Source organism: Capricornis sumatraensis, chromosome 3, assembly GCF_032405125.1.
Source record: "Capricornis sumatraensis isolate serow.1 chromosome 3, serow.2, whole genome shotgun sequence".
In the NCBI taxonomy this organism is placed as follows: domain Eukaryota; kingdom Metazoa; phylum Chordata; class Mammalia; order Artiodactyla; family Bovidae; genus Capricornis; species Capricornis sumatraensis.
Genome location: NC_091071.1, coordinates 3,743,403 through 3,759,134, shown reverse-complemented (window position 1 = coordinate 3,759,134; position 15,732 = coordinate 3,743,403). Strand labels below are relative to the sequence as shown.

The following is a 15,732-nucleotide window of genomic DNA, read 5'->3' as shown; positions in this document are numbered from 1 at the left end:
GGTTACAGCGAACAGTGAGTGCTGAGGACTAAGATCAACTCGTAGGGATGAAATTCAGCCTTGTGGCGGTTTACCCTGCTACTTCTGGCTGCAGACCAGACCCTGTAAGGCCAGATGAGACCAGGTTTTGTGTGTGTGTGTGTGAGACGTCTGGAGTTTGAGATGTCCCTGAGGGTAACACCGCTGCACTAGGGCTGGCCTTGGTCGCAAGTCCGTGATGCAGTTGACTGACCACAAGTGCTGTCTCAGGGGCATGAGCTCTAGGCCCTCGTGGGCCCCAGAAGTGCTCAGCCAGGCTCCCACCACCCTAGCCATGTGTAGGAGCCGGTCTGCAAGCAAAGCCTAGTAGGACCCTGCTTTTAAATTGCTTTTGAGAGCCATGAACTAGAGAAGGAGATGTCCTTTCCTTTGATTTCATTATCCTCATGTTTTCTGTTTATGGACAAATCTGGTGTTGAAGCAGGAGCCGAAGTCGAGTGTCTGCTTCCGTCTCTCTCGGTGAGACACAGCCGCGGGCCTAAGATTAGCACTCACTGGTCCTTGGTGTCAACTCTGGTACCGAGTGTTTCTGTAAAGGGTGCAAAAGGGGCTCTCCTGTCGCTTCCTGATTAGACGGCCTCTGAACCTGGCTGTGTCCCAGAAGGTGGGCATCACCATTTAATCTCCAGGGCTACATAGTCTCAGCTCCACTCAGACTTCAGGTGATTTTGCAAAAAAAAGAAAAAATGTAGGAAACAAAGCCACTAGGGCCACAGATTTCTTCTGTGGTATTTTTAGCAGTATGTGGGCAATTGGAAGTGATGGACCTCCTGTTAAGTAATTATGTGCCGGGCACTTGCACAATTTTATTGTTTTTACAATGATGTTTTACATCCATTAAATATTGATACATAAGAAAATATTAGGCAACAGGGGAAACAAACTACACAGAATATATAAGAAATTGCCCACTGATCCAGAGACATTCCAATTTTTAAAGTGAGTGAAGGAAATGAACAGAAAATTTATAGAAAAGAGGGGCTAACCTGGCAGTCCAGGGGTTAAGATGCCACACTTCCACTGGATTGATCCCTGCATCAGTTCAAAGATCTGCCACAGCCAAATAAGTAAATAAAGCCCAATAAATAAGTATATTTTTAAAATGATACGTACTAAGCCAAAAACAGTGGAAACCTCTGGGGAAGATAATAGACATGGGATGACAGCCAAAGGAGGCCTTTCCTTGTCTACACAGTTTTAAAGTTTCAATTTTTATTTTTTAACTCAATTTAAAAAAATATTCTGAGTCATAAGGAAGGACAAAACTGAATCAGTCCCTGACTCCTATAAGTAAGAGAAGCCTGGGTCTGGCATACGTACCAGCCGATAACCGCACGCAGTTTGTTTTTATAAGGACAGTGTATTCATATGTTACTTGTCTAATTACAAGTAAATTTTTAAAGTGCATTTTAGAACTTCTATTTCTGGTAGCGATGGGTTAGATTTTTCAGCCAGCCCTTCTGCTTTAATTAAAAACACTGGATAACATACAATGACCTACTGACGAACCAGCAGGTTAGAAAGAACATCCAGCTCAGGGCTTCCCTGGGGGGGTCAGTAGTAGAGAATCCGCCTGCCAATGCAGGAGACACAGGTTCGATCCCTGGTCCGGGGGGACCCCACCTGCCGAGGAGCAGCTAAGTGCCAAGTGCTCTAGAGTCGGGGAACCGCAACTGCTGAGCTCATGCACTGCGACTACTGAAGCCCCGGCACCTAGGGCCCGTGCTCCACAAGAGAAGCCAGTGCGATGTGAAGCCCGCGCGCTGAAACGAGGGGGTAGGCCCCACTCACCGCAACGAGGGAAAGCCCACGTGCAGCAACAAAGACTCAGCACAGCCAAAGACAAGCTATTTTTTAAAAAGGACATCCAGGGCAGATGGTAAGTGAAAGCAGGTAAGGTGCACAAAGGCACTAGTGCCCCTGAGGGCCTCAAGATGAAGGGTTCAAAGTGGGGATCTACTAGGAGACCCATGCTCCGTTTTGCCAGAACCTCTGGGATATACCTTGAAGAAGAACAGAAGATGGCAGGGAAGGTTGCCCTCACACTGAGCGGAGCCTGGGAAAAGCCAAAGGGAAGTCTGGTTCCTAAGAAGTGAGGGGCGAGGGCAAGTCCTCACCCCAGGCTGACAGCCCTGGTTACCCCAGGACACTGCCTGCCGTGACCTCAGTCCTTAGGGGTTCCTGGACTTGCAGTCCTCCCTGGTGCCCGCGAGGAGCAAACACATTCTCTGGAGGAAAGTCACTCATCCTGGGCTCACCCCACCAACTGCTGTCCAAGGAGACCGACTGATGTCCAGTGAGGAATGAACAAGGCGCCAAGAGTGGGGACCAGCAGATGCAACGACAGAAACAGGTTCAAAAAGCCTCCCAGTGTCACAGCTGCCAGGAGCTGCACTAAGACAGTCATGGTTAATGGCACGGAAGACAAGTGGGAACTACAGGGGGAAATTACCAGGTGACTGAATTACCGGAGAGGGCAATGACACCCCACTCCAGTACTCTTGCCTGGAAAATCCCATGGACAGAGGAGCCTGGTGGGCCGCAGTCCATGGGGTCGCTAAGAGTCGTTGACACGACTGAGCAACTTCACTTTCACTTTTCACTTTCATGCGTTGGAGCAGGAAATGGCAACCCACTCCAGTGTTCTTGCCTGGAGAATCCCAGGGACGGGGAAGCCTGGTAGGCTGCCATCTATGCGGTCGCACAGAGTCAGACACGACTGAAGTGACTTAGCCGCAGCAGCAGTGTGAATTACCTAGAAGATGGGGGGAAAAAAAAAGTTAGGTAGAAGTTCTAGAAATGAAAAGTCAGGATTTCCCTGGGCATCCAGTGGCTAAGACTCCACACTCCCAGTGCAGGAGATCCAGGTTCAATCCCTGGTCAGGAAACTAAAATCCTCCATGCCTCACAGGATTGCCTAAAAGTTAAAAAAAAAAACAGATAAAGTACAGTATTTTAATTATACCTATGCCTTCTTCAGGGCTTCCCAGGTAGTGCTAGTAGTAAAGAACCTGCCTCCCAATACAGGAGGCATAATAGACAATCGAACCCAGAGTTCGATCCCTGGGTCAGGAAGATCCCCTGGAGGAGGAAACTGCAACCCACTCCAGTATTCTTGCCTGGAGAATCCCATGGGCAGAAGAGCCTGGGGGGCTACAGTCCATGGGATAGCAAAGAGTCAAACATGACTGAACGATTGAACACAACCAGTTGTCTGTCTCCTTCTTGATAAAGGACCTCTTTGGGGGCAAATGTTTTACAGGCAGCCCCTTCAGGGAAGCTGGGCTCCTCCTTCGGAGTGGATTGCGTGTGCGCGTGTGCTAAGTCCCTTGAATGGTTAGCACTCCCTGCTTTCACAGCTGTGGGCTCAGGTTCAGTTCCAGGTCAGGCAGAAAACAAAAGAGCAAGTTGTTGAAAGTCAATGTGTATATTAGGATCTTGACCGAATAAACACTTTGTGAATAAATACCAATACATTCTAGTTATGACAGATCTGTTGTTTCTGTCCATCCACAATTCAGCCCCCCTTCCTGCTGGTGATAGCGTCCTGACTTCACCCCTGAGGTCCTGGATCCATCCTTGACCCAGACCTGGCTCAGCTGAGCCCTGCAGCCCCCCTGGTAGTTGCCTGAAGGTGAACCCATGAACCAATGAACCCTAATGAAACCCAACTCTACAATCTGAGCCAGAACTGGCATAAGCCTGGGGCCAGTAAACCAAAGGCAGGGAGAGTTCATCTTGAAAGCAAGAGGGATTTAATGACCACACACATGACCAAACAGTCCAGGGTCAGCCAGCATCCTAGGAAATCCTCCAACAGAAGAAATGAAATAGACACGTTAGGGAGGAAAAAAAAAAAATGGAGCAAAGATGACAGAGGGAGCAGGAACAAACGTCACTGTCCTTAGAGAGATGAGGGCAAGTACTGGAATCATGAAACAAGAACAGCATGCATGAGAAAAGAAGAGCTTGAGAATAGGAAAGCTCTGGGGAATGGCAGACAGAATACCAGAAATAAAAGCATTCAACAGAAAGCTTAGAAGAAAATGAAGAGAGAATCCTCCAGAAAATGTACTGAGAGGTTAAGTGATGAAAAATAGAAGAGAAGTTAAAATTGAGAGGAGTGGGACAGAGGGTCCAATATCTGAAAAAATCAAAATTCCAGAAAAGGAGAAAAGAAAACCAAGGGGAACATGATCAAAGAAATTACTCAGATTCACTTCTCAGAACAGATAAAAACATGAGTCTCCAGATTGAAGTGGCTGCCTGAATGTCCATGAGGGAATTTCAGAATACAGGTTTGTTTGTTTGTTTGTTTTTTAAATATATTTACAAGCTTCTGGAGAGAAAAACTGGAGGAAGACATGGCAACCCACTCCAGTATTCTTGCCAGGAAAATCCCACAGAGGAGCCTGGCAGTCTATAGTCTATGCAGTCACAAAGGGTCAGACATGACCGAGCACGCAGCACAGAGAGAAAGCATCAGTCACATGCAAAGGACTGGGTATCAAAATGGCCCTGGAAGCCCGCAGCAGCAATGCCCGAAGCCAAAAAGCAATGAAGAGGAGAGGGACCTCCGCAGGGGTCCAGCAGTCGACTGCTCCCAGTGCAGGGGGCCCAGGTTCCATCCCCGATCAGGGAGCTAGATCCTGCATGCTGCAGCTAAGCCCGGCACACGCCGCCCGGACCTCATACGCTGGCCTCACGTCTGGACGTTCCCAGGCCACCTGCACTTCCGACCAGCTGGCTATAAAATCAGGATTCCTGTGACCCACTCGGGTTCGTTAATGCGTGAGATCAACTCACAGAATTCAGGAAAGCACTTACACTGATGACCGAGTGTGTGTCTGTGTGTTCAGTGGTGTCCAACTCTTTGTGATCCCATGGACTGTAGCCCCCCAGACTCCTCTGTTCATGGGATTTCCCAGACAAGAATACTGGAGTGGGCAGCCATTCCCTTGTTCAGGAGATCTTCTTGACCCAGGGATCGAACCTGGTTCTCCCGCATTGCAGGCGGATTCTTTACCGTCTGAGCCACCAGAGTTTGAAGCTCTCACCCAGAAAACAGGATAAAGACCAGACAAATGATTAGACAATGGGAGGATGGGAGGGAAAGTATACATGTCTCTGTGTGGTTTAAACAGTTTAACCTGCACCTTCTAGAGTGGGATGTCAATAGATACGATCTAAACTGGAAAAAGCAAGTAAGAGCATTAGAAGCACATTGTTTAGAAATAGGGCAAGAGAGATCTGAAGAAATGGGAGTGGTCACATGTGAGGAGAAACTTTTCTTGTTGCTGCAGATTTTGTAGAACTATTTGACTTACACAACTTGGTATACGTGTTACTTTGATTAAAAAAAAAAAAGTAAGACAGGGACTTACCTGGCAGTCCAGTGGTTAGGACTCCATGCTTCTAACTGCAGGGGGCCTGGGTTCAATCCTTGATCAAGGAGCAAGGATCCTGCATGTTGCTGCATGGTGCAGCAAAAAAAAAAAAGAGAGAGAGAGAGAGAGAAATTAAAAAAAAAAAAAAGATTGAAGGGAAGGAGAGGAAGAAAGCAAAAGAAAGGGTGGCGGCTTTGGTCAAGCCAGTGCTCAGGTGTGGACCAGAGAAAGGCTCTTGGGGAGAGCTGCCCCAGGAAGACACCTGACTGCAGGTTTGCATGATGTAAAGGTGAGCAGTGAGCCTGGTGAAGGAAGAGAGCCTGCAGAGGCAGCAGGTGGGGAAGAAGGGGGAACCAAGAGTGCTCTCCCAGCAAAGCTGCCTAGAGGTGGAACGAGCTGAGAGATTCAGTGGAGGTCCCTGGTGACATCAGGCAGAGCTGTCTGGGTGGAGGGACGAGGCAGAGGCCAGGCTGCAGAGAGGGAAAGAGGGACAGGCCGATAGGGGTATGGACAGAACTATCATGGGGCATCTTTCCAGCAAGTTTGGCACGAAAGGCAGGAGAGCGAGGTGGGGGGGAGGAGCGGTGCGTGTTTTTAAGATGAGAGAGCTGCGGGAATGAGAAAGTGCTGTCGGAAAGAAGACAGCAGAGTGGGGAGGTTAAAAATTCGGTGGTGAGGGGAGTGGATCCCCTGGGCATGAGGTCTCCTAGGAAGCAGGAAGAGGCAGAAACAGCTCTGCTCTCAACTCTCCCAGGCAGAGGAAGGGCCACGCCTGCCCCAGGCAGGAGGGAGCCAGTTCATTCGTTCCCCAGACACCCGGCTAGTGGGGTGCGGTCCCACTGCCCCGATGGAAGGCCATAATTGGCCTCCTATCATGGCTGGAAGAGGCCCCCTTGGGAACCCAGATTTTTCTGCCTCCAAAGATGGGCTTTCGCTGCGCTTGTTTCTCTACGGAGGCAGACGCAGTCCCTGCCTCCCGGAGCACCTCATCTGGGATGAAGCTGCCAGACAGAGTGTAGGCAGTTCAGGCAAGGGCGAGAGGGGAAGCCCCGATCTCCATTCCCAAAGGGCCTGGAAGAATCCAAAAATCGGATCAAGCGGAGGCACAGGTGTGGCAGCTATGTGAGGGTGGAGACAGTAAGGGGGGAGGGGGCTGTGACCACAGGAGGACCCCTGTCCCCCTCCAGTGGGGCACCGCCGTGCTCCCCCCAGGAGCAGCTCTCTGCGGCCAGTGCTTTGGGCTTTCGGAGGGAGAACTGGAGCATCCTGATTTCAGCGTCAGTCCATCTCCAGATGGGAGAGAACAGAGTAGCAAACGGGCGGGATATGGAGACAGAGGGACCCTTCCTAACCCGTGGGGAAGCGGCTGGGCACGACCAGGGAGGCCGGCTGTCCTGAGCCGCTGAGGAGGGGGCTGGGGAGGGCGGAGGGTGGGGGTGGCGATGGGGCCTGGCCACCCGGCGGTGCGCACAGCGCAGGGGCGCAGAGAGCCAAGCTTAGCTCTCCAGTTGGCCAGGGTGGCCCCTACGGCCCCATCTGGTCCTTTGGGGTCCACGCCCACCTGACTGCCGGCCACAACTCTCCGCGCCCCCAGGCCCGTCCCCGCCACTTCAGGATCCAGGACATGGGTCCAGGGCGACGAAGGAGAGGCCTCTCTAGGGTGTGCGCAGCGGCCAGGGGTTGGGGCTTCGTGAACCGAGCGTCACCTAACCGAGTGCGACTTGAACCCCGTTTGTCCCGGGGCCGTGCCTGCCATTCAGCGGGCTGCCGAGCCCGGCTGGGAGCCTCCCCCGCACTCGCGCGGCGACAGTCGCCAACCCGGGCGCGCGGACGCGCACCCCCGGAGATGCTGCGGAGCGCCCCGCGCCCGGCCCCGGGGCCCCCGGCTCGCGCCCCCCGCGCGGGGTGAGTGGCCGGGCCGGGAAGGGTTAAGCCCACCGAGCTCGTGGCGGCCTAGAGCGGCGGCGGCGGCGGGGGCCGGGGCGCGGGGGACAGGATGCGGATGCCGGGGGGACTTCCTGTGCCGGCCCCCGCCGCCCCCGCCCCTGCCCCCGGCCCGGCCGCTGCCCGCTCGGACGCACGGCCGGCCGGTCGCACGCTCAGGCGGGCGGGCGAGCGCACGGGGACCCCGGCCCGGCCGCGGCGCCCGCCCCGCGCCCGCATTCCGCGCGGCCCGGCCCGGCCCAGGCCGCCCGCCCGCCGGCTCCTGGCACCTGTGGCGGCGGGCCGATCCCTGGCCGGCCCCGCGCTGCCCCGGGCTGAAACGACACCGGTCCACCGCCCACCAGGTCCGCCCCCGGTCCGCCCTCGGCGCCCGCGCTGGTCCCGCCCTGAGCCCCGCGCTGGTTCGGGGCTCTGTCTCCCCACCACCCCGCCCCCCGCCCCAGGGGGCCCACACCAACTTCTGCTCCTGAACTCCGCTCTGCCCCCCTTCTTTTGGCCCAGGGCAACCTCGGCAACCCTGACAGCGACAGACCGTCCCAAGTGACCAGAAAGGCCCCCCCGGGTGACCCAGCGCCTTCCAGGCTCTTTCTGGATGCGGGCGCCTGGCGAAGGAGCTGGCTGAACGCTCTGGCCTTCACCTTCCATTCCCTGCTGACCACACCTCCCCGAGCGCCCAGGCTGCCCGCAGAGCAGGCGATGCTTGTGCCAGGTGAGGCCCAGGGGGGTCGGTCAGCAGAGCGAAACCGGGACGCTTTTCTTAAGAGGGCTGGACTGGATTCTTGGAAGCTAGAGGGACCTGGAGTCATACCAGGATAGCCACCGGGACCCTGGGGGGACGCTGGAGAGGGGCGAGAGGACGCTGGAGAGGGGCGGGGAGCCCTGCAGACCTCAGGAGGCTAGGGCACAGGGCCAGGCCGCAGCCCTCCAGTCGCAAGGCTTGTAGTGCTCCGGGAACCTGGCCTCCTGGGAACTGAGGTGGCACCTGGACGGACTCACATGGCCCAGAACTGGCGGTCTGCTGGTGACCTGGGAAGACTGGGCGAATCCCCAGAGCACCTTGGGAGGCAAGAGACCAGGGGATTGAACAGACTTGTCCATGCTTTGCGGGGGCCAGGGGAATGTGAGATGGAGATGGACAAACAAGTCTTTTTTTCTTGTAAACTTTCCCAAACGTCCCTTCTGGGAGTGTACCTAGCCGTCGTCTCTCACCATCGGTGTTGAGCAGCTGCAAGGGGTGCCCCAGGTAGGAGGCTGAACACGGGCCCTGCACAAAGTCAGGAGAGTCAGGACTCCCGAGCCGGCCCTGGGAGCAGGGCCTCCAGGCTGCCCTTGCTCATCCCTTTCCCAGCCGTGGACCACACCGTCCTCCTTTCTGGCAGGGGTGAGCTGCCGACTTGGGGGCAGCAAGGCATCATGGCCCCTGGCGCGGGGCTCCCTGCTGGTCTGAACAGCTTCATTCCTTCCCCTTAGCACAGCCAGCTCCCCAGGATCTTGGCCTGACCGCCAGGATGAAGGTGAGGCGGGCAACCAGGACCTTCGTGCGGAAGCCTCGCCGTCTTAAAGATGGGGGCCTGGGGCCTGACACCCCCTCAGGTAAGGGGCTAAGGGTGGGGGGCACCTCTGACCTCCTGAACCAGGAGATGGTCCTCAGGTCCCTGGCGAGGATCCTTTGACTAAGCCCCAGGCCTGCTGAGAGGGAGCCCTAAAGGTTGGCAAGCAGCCTGCTGTCTGGGGTGTGGTGGGCAGGCTGCACCCCCTCATTTCTGCAGGGTCACCTCGGGGTTTTCTGAGGCCACCGTCGGGCTGCAGTGTTGCTGGTGAGGGCTGCCTGGCGGCGCGCACATTCTCAGCCCCCGTCCCCCACCTGCACGCATGCTGACTGGGAACCGCTGGTGATTCCCAGGGCTCACACAACCTCCGTTTCCTCCCACTCTCCCTGATTCCGGACTCAAGGTCCCAGATTGAATTCAGGGGCTGAGGGGCACCCTTGTCACTGGTCGTGTGGCTTTTCTTTTCTCTGTGGCCTCTGGTCTTGCCCACTTTTCCTTGACTTCTGCCTGCTTCCATCCATCTTTCTCTCCTTTTTCCCAGAGGCAAATGTGGCCTCGCATTACGTTCCAAGACCTGCCCCGCTCCCTACTCTTGGCAGATCTTCCAAGGCGGCCATGCTCAAGGGAGCCACCTCCCTACTCTGTGCTTTGAGAGCACTGAGTGAGGGGCTGGGCAGGGTTGAAAAGAACATGAAAAGGACCAGAGGGACGAGGCGTTGGATGGGCATGTGTGGACTCAACTAGCACCCTTGGCCTTCCACCACACACACACCCACACCCCCCACCCACACCGCCAGCTTCCCCATGTGGCTGGCGAGATCAGAGTTCCCTGACCAGGGATCGAACCCACACCCTCTGCAGTAAGAGCTCAGAGTCCTAATCACTGGACCACCAGGGAATTCCCAGGACTCTTGGCTTAAATACTCAACTGACAAAAATCTCGTGAGAGCAGGCACATCAGATGACACTTCAGTATACATTTACCAAAATATCGTTGGTAACAGCGTGCACATGCCGTGAGAAGCAGGGACTGGTCGTTTGGCCAAGCACTGTCCTAGAAGTGAGAGGACCTACCCAGAGGGGTGATGAGTCCCGGCTGCCCCCAGAGGTGGGAGGAGAAGGGAGTGCCCGTGTGACCTTGGATTTGCTGAGACAACAGGTTGTCTGTGATGGTCTGTCTTCCCTCACTTCCCGCATACTCCCACCTGGTGTGAGTGTGTAAGAAAAATGCACTCGCTGATCCATTAGCCTAAGCGAAGGGTCTTGGGAATAGGTTTTCTAAGAGGGAATTATTTACATGTAGATATCCCTTGATTTTATGAAATCAGTATATTCCTGGAAGATCAGCCAGAAAGCAAAACTGGGTCAACCAAACCTCTACTTCCCATTCCAAAGCTGAAAATAAGATGCTATGGGAAAAACAAATGTTGAATCAGACTTGGGAATGGAGAAGGCCTCCTTGGATTTTCTGATAGCACAGCAGTATGCTCAGAGTGAGAAATTGCATGTGGGGTTTGTGACATGTAGCAACGAGCTGAGTCCTGTATAGCCGAGTTTACTCTACGTTGTGCACCATGCTGGGGCTGTGTGTTTATCCCCTCTAATTTTTCGCAATTTCCCCAAAAGGAGTTTAGCTCCTTTGAGCAGATGGGGAAACTCAGGTTCCCAGGGGCTAAGTAACTGGCCAGTTGCCACTTAGACTTGGGGCTGTGAATTGTTCCTTCCCATCCGAGAATTAACAGCCTAATACCACTTCCAGCCTCAGACTTCCCTGGCGGTCTAGCGGTTGAGACTCCGCATTTCTAATGCAGGGGACTCGGGTTCCACTCCTGGTTGGAGAACTAAGATCCTACATGCTGAGTGGTACAGCCCAAAAACAAAGAACACGCAGACCACTTTCAGTCTAAAGGCTATTTCAAATGGAGCTAGTTGTATCCCTGGTATTAATATTTCCAAACTGCTTGCTAATTTTCAAACTAATTCCTACCCCACAGGGAGAGGGATTTTTCAAGCACCTACTAGGGGTAATGCCGGGGCCCTTCCTGCTTGACTCATTAAGCTGGCAGTGTGGGGATGACAAAGGTATGTTCCAGCCCTGGAGGGCCCTGAACCTGCAGGAGGTTAGCCAGCTGCTACCTGGTAGAATTACTGGGCACCTCCTACCTGGAAACCTCGTTCTCTCTGACTTCGCTGATTTTTAGAACGTGCCATGGAAACACTTCCAGGCAGCCTGACAGAAATTCTTTATTATGTACAGAGAGGGTGAGTTTCATTCGTTTCAAGTGTGACCTCTGACTGAGGTCAGAGTTCAGCATGGGCTTGTGGCTTAGCCATGGGAATGGCAGGTTCACAGATTCCTCTCGGATGGCGGTTAGGCCCAAAGGACTTTTCAGGGAGTGGTGTTGGGGAGCCCCAGGCACCCAGGGTGGTGTCACTGCCAAGGTCTAAGCATCGACCCTGTGTGGAAGAAGGCCCCGAGGAGAGGTCGGGGGCCTGGGGTCCAGAGTGATGTGACCAGCTAGCTATCCCTTGGATACATTTCTAAGCCAGCTCCACACCACTGGGCATTTCCCTTTCTGTCGTGCTGCCGTTGTCATTCAGAGAAGGCGATGGCACCCCACTCCAGTACTCTTGCCTGGAAAATCCCATGGGCAGAGGAGCCTGGTGGGCTGCAGTCCGTGGGGTCACTAAGAGTCGGGTACAACTGAGCGACTTTACTTTCACTTTTCACTTTCATGCACTGGAGAAGGAAATGGCAACCCACTCCAGTGTTCTTGCCTGGAGAATCCCAGGGACAGGGGAGCCTGGTGGGCTGCCGTCTATGGGGTCGCACAGAGTCGGGCATGACTGAAGCGACTTAGCAGCAGCAGCCGTTGTCATTTGGGGGTCCCTGCTGAGGGCTCAGGAGTGTATCATAGAGTGACTGTACATGGGGGAGGGTAAGGAAGGACATCATGGGAGTCTGAACCAGAGGGCTTGACTCCAGATCTTTCTCTCCTGGCTTCCTGCCATTCCCACTCCAGGTGGCAGTGGTGGGAGCGAGAGTCAGCAGGGAGAAAATGCTCAGGAGAAGAGCAGCAGCCCACCGCGGCCAGCAGTCTCAGCTCCCAAGCGGGCCAGTGAAGTCACTGAGGAGACTGCATCAGGACGGCAGAAGCTGCAAGCCCGACAGTTAAAACAGCAGCCGGAGCAGCAGCCACAACCGCAGCCACACAGCCAAGGGCCAGGGCCTCAGCCAGCGCCGCAGCAGCAGCAAGATGGGCAAGAGCCGCTGCCCCAACCGCAGCCAGAATTGCAGGAAGAACCCCAGTCTGCGCAACAGGGGCCGCTGAAACCACGGCTGCGGCTGATGCCGCGGCAGAAACAGTCACGGGAGCAGCACAGGCAGGTGCGACGGCGGTCACGGCTGCGGCAAGAACGGTTCCAGCGGCAGGAGCTGCAGGAAAAGCCCCTGTGTGTGCAGTATGAGCAGCAGAAGCAGCTGCGGCAGCAGGAACAATCAGAGGTGGGGCAAGTGCAAGAACAGCAGCCGCCACAGCTGCAGCAGGAGCTGCAACAGGACTTACAGCAGGGATGGCCACAGCTGCCGCAGCAAGCGGTGCAGCAGCCGCAACAGCCACAACAGCAGGAGCCATTACAACCACAGCAGGAGTCACTGCAACCACAGCAAGAACAGTTGCAGCAGCTGCAGCAGCAGCAAGAACAGCTCCAGCACCAAGAACAGTTGCAGCAACAGCTGTTGCAGCAGCAAGAGTTACAGCAGAGGCAGCAGCAACAGCAGCAGGAGCCGTTACCACAGCAGGAGCAGTTGCAGCTGCAGCAGCAGTTGCAGAAGCAGCAGGAACAGTTGCAGCTGTTGCAGCAGCAGCAAGAACAACTGGAGCTGTTGCTGCAGCAGCAGCAGCAGTTGCAGCTGCAGCTGCAGCCCCGGCCTCTAGGGCCGGAGGACGAGGAGGAGGTGGAGCTGGAGCTCATGCCGGTGGATGTGGAGTCTGATCAGGAGCTGGAGCGCCAGCGTCAGGAGCTGGAGCGGCAGCAGGAGCAGCGTCAGCTGCAGCTCCAACTGCAGGAGCAGTTGCAGCAGCTGGAGAAGCAGCTGGAGCAGCAGCTGGCGCAGCCGCCGGAGGTGCAGCTGGAGCTGACGCCGGTGGAGCCTGGAGTCCACGCGCCTGAGCTGCAGCTGGAGCTGACCCCAGTGCCGCCCGAGCTGCAGCTGGAGCTGGTGCCGGCCGCCGCGGGGGCGCCCGCCGCGGTGGTGGTGGCTCCCCCGGGCTACGTGGTGCTGCAGGAGCTGATGGTGCTGCCAGCGGCCGTGTCGGCCCCCTCGATCGTGGCCGTCCCGGGCCCGCCGAGCGGCGCGGCCCTGACGCCGGCCCGGCCACCGCGGCGGCGGCGGCGCGCCCGGGACCGGCCGACCATCTGCGGGGAGTGTGGCAAAGGCTTCAGCCGCAGCACGGACCTGGTGCGCCACCAGGCCACGCACACGGGCGAGCGGCCGCACCGCTGCGGCGAGTGCGGCAAGAGCTTCTCGCAGCACTCGAACCTGGTGACGCACCAGCGCATCCACACGGGCGAGAAGCCCTACGCGTGCCCGTACTGCGCCAAGCGCTTCAGCGAGAGCTCGGCGCTCGTGCAGCACCAGCGCACGCACACGGGCGAGCGGCCCTACGCCTGCGGCGACTGCGGCAAGCGCTTCAGCGTCTCGTCCAACCTGCTGCGCCACCGCCGCACGCACTCTGGCGAGCGGCCCTACGCCTGCGAGGACTGCGGCGAGCGCTTCCGTCACAAGGTTCAGATCCGCCGCCACGAGCGCCAGCTGCACGGCGCCGGCCGCTCCCGGGGCCTCGGGCTGCTCCGCGGCGCGCGCGCGGCCGCCGGGGGCGCCCCGCGTGCCGAGCCCGCAGCGGACAAGGCGCCCTGACCCGGGGTCGGGGCTGGGGACGAGGGCGCCGAGGTCGGGGAGGGCGCCGCTTTCCCTGCACCCGGGAAGCACCGCGCGCGCTTGGAGGTCTTGACCGCGTGCCGCAACATCCTGGAATATCGCTGGGACATCGCTGGCATCCTTCTTCCGGGCCAACTGAGTGACGGGTCAATTCACCCTCGGAAACACTCCACGGGAGGATATCGACGAGGCTAAAGCGGCACGGAGGTGGCACATTATTCCTCACAGCACGTGGTTCAGGGTCGTCTGCGGGTACCAATAGGTGAGAAGTTGGCCAGTTTCTCCCCCGGGGAAATTGTACTTGACTGGAGTTGAGAGCCATGGGGGGAAACTCCCAACGGCAGATCGAGACGGTGGGTGACATTCGACAGAGCTCCAACACTAACCAGGGAAGCCGACATACGTGGTAAAACACACGTAAAAGGGTCCTGGTGAAAATTATTTCATGGGGGAAGAGGAAATTTATCTGCACTACATAGAAAACTGATCAAGGCACTCAGTTATCCTCAGTGGCTTTTGCCTTCAAAATACTTCCGCTAATGAAAGTTCATCAGAGTGGATGAAATTCTGATGTAAATGTTTTATGTTCATTAACACAAGGTCCCAGCGTCCACTGGGTCAATGTGCAAAGGCCAGGAAGTGCACTCTGGGCGAAGGTGAAACCTTCCGTCCAGGGCCACACCCAAACAAGCCTCCGAGGCAGGGCTGGGGCTCCCAGGCTCACAGACGGTCCCTAAATCCTCTTGAATAGAAGCGAGGGGCGGAAGCAGAGGGCATCCTGTGAGTGCTGTCCAAGGTCCTAAGGGGTGGTCCCTCCATCGCTCCCAAAGACTTCCCCTTAGCGCCCACCTGCCTTGCCTTCTCAGAAGCCAGTGCACCCACTGCGGCTTGGGGGCTGGGACCTTGAGATGCAGGGGCAGGTTCTCCCAGGCCAGGCCGCGCAGAGGGCCGGCCCAAGTAGACCCTGCCTCGTCACGGGGGGTCAGAAGAAAAATGCTGGGGACAAGGACGGGAGGCAACAGAAATGCTCTTTATGGCGATTTTGTAAACGTCTGGGGGTCAGTCGGAGCAGCAGCAATCTCGATGTCTTGTGGGAGGGCAGGGTGATGTTGTGGGGGCACCTGATACCTCTGGTCCTTCCGGCCCTTCCTGCTCCTGACTCCCCCACGTGGCTCCTTAGACGCTGCCTGACTCCCCTCCCTGCTTCTCCTTTACTAGCACAGCCTGCTCCGTTTTACCAACGTGTTGGTAAGTGAGAAACAAAATAAACAAAAATGAGGAAATACCTTGTCCTGTCTTTGTGTTTTCACCTCTGGATTTTATGGGGCTTCATTTCTCTGTCACATTTTGCCCACTGCTTTAGAAGCAGACAACTTCGTATTCAGAACCATTCCCAGCTCTGTACCCCAGACCCTTCCTTCCAGCCTGACATTCTTGGCCAGGGATGGGCTTATTCAGTAAAACTCTCCTGGGAGGGACGGGGACTAGAAAGTGGATGCTGGAGGAAGCCGGTTTGGGGCGTCTTCTCCAGACAACTTTTGAAGCGTCCAGTCCAGTGGCAGTGTAGACTGCTGTGACAGTGGCGAGTGTGCTGGGTCACCTGGAGGGGTGTTGTGAGGACTGAGAGCCCTCCCAGCTCTGAGAACCCCTGGCTCTAAGACTCAACAGTCAAATGCTCTCAGATGCCTCTTTACCATCTTTGTCTCCCCTTGTCATCCAGGTTTTGCTTTCAACCGTCCCGCCCTCAGCTTTTCTTTGCTAGATGACCCTGGGGCTGCCGAAGCCTCTTGACCCACCTGTGCGGAGAGCTGGATGTACCTGGAGATTGCCTCCCCCATGGTGGAGGAGGCACCTGTCTCCTGGCCAATGA

At 56.2% G+C, this 15,732-nt stretch overlaps 1 protein-coding gene across 1 annotated transcript; it reads left to right on the top strand.

The window, feature by feature from the left end:
• Positions 1-8,848: 8,848 nt before the first annotated feature.
• ZNF853 (zinc finger protein 853) lies at positions 8,849-13,841 on the top strand. Its single transcript, XM_068967525.1, has 3 exons — positions 8,849-8,963; positions 11,944-12,308; positions 12,384-13,841. Exons 1-3 carry the CDS (start codon positions 8,879-8,881, stop codon positions 13,839-13,841), a joined length of 1,908 nt encoding a protein of 635 aa, XP_068823626.1. The 5' UTR covers positions 8,849-8,878.
• The last annotated feature ends 1,891 nt before the right edge of the window (positions 13,842-15,732 follow it).

Excerpts from the sequence above, each read along its gene's own strand:
- ZNF853 (XM_068967525.1), top strand. The coding sequence starts at position 8,879 with ATGAAGGTGAGGCGGGCAACCAGGACCTTCGTGCGGAAGCCTCGCCGT. Across the intron at positions 8,964-11,943 it reads GGGGCCTGACACCCCCTCAG|GTGGCAGTGGTGGGAGCGAG; the intron begins GTAAGGGGCTAA and ends TTCCCACTCCAG. Across the intron at positions 12,309-12,383 it reads CACGGGAGCAGCACAGGCAG|TATGAGCAGCAGAAGCAGCT; the intron begins GTGCGACGGCGG and ends CTGTGTGTGCAG.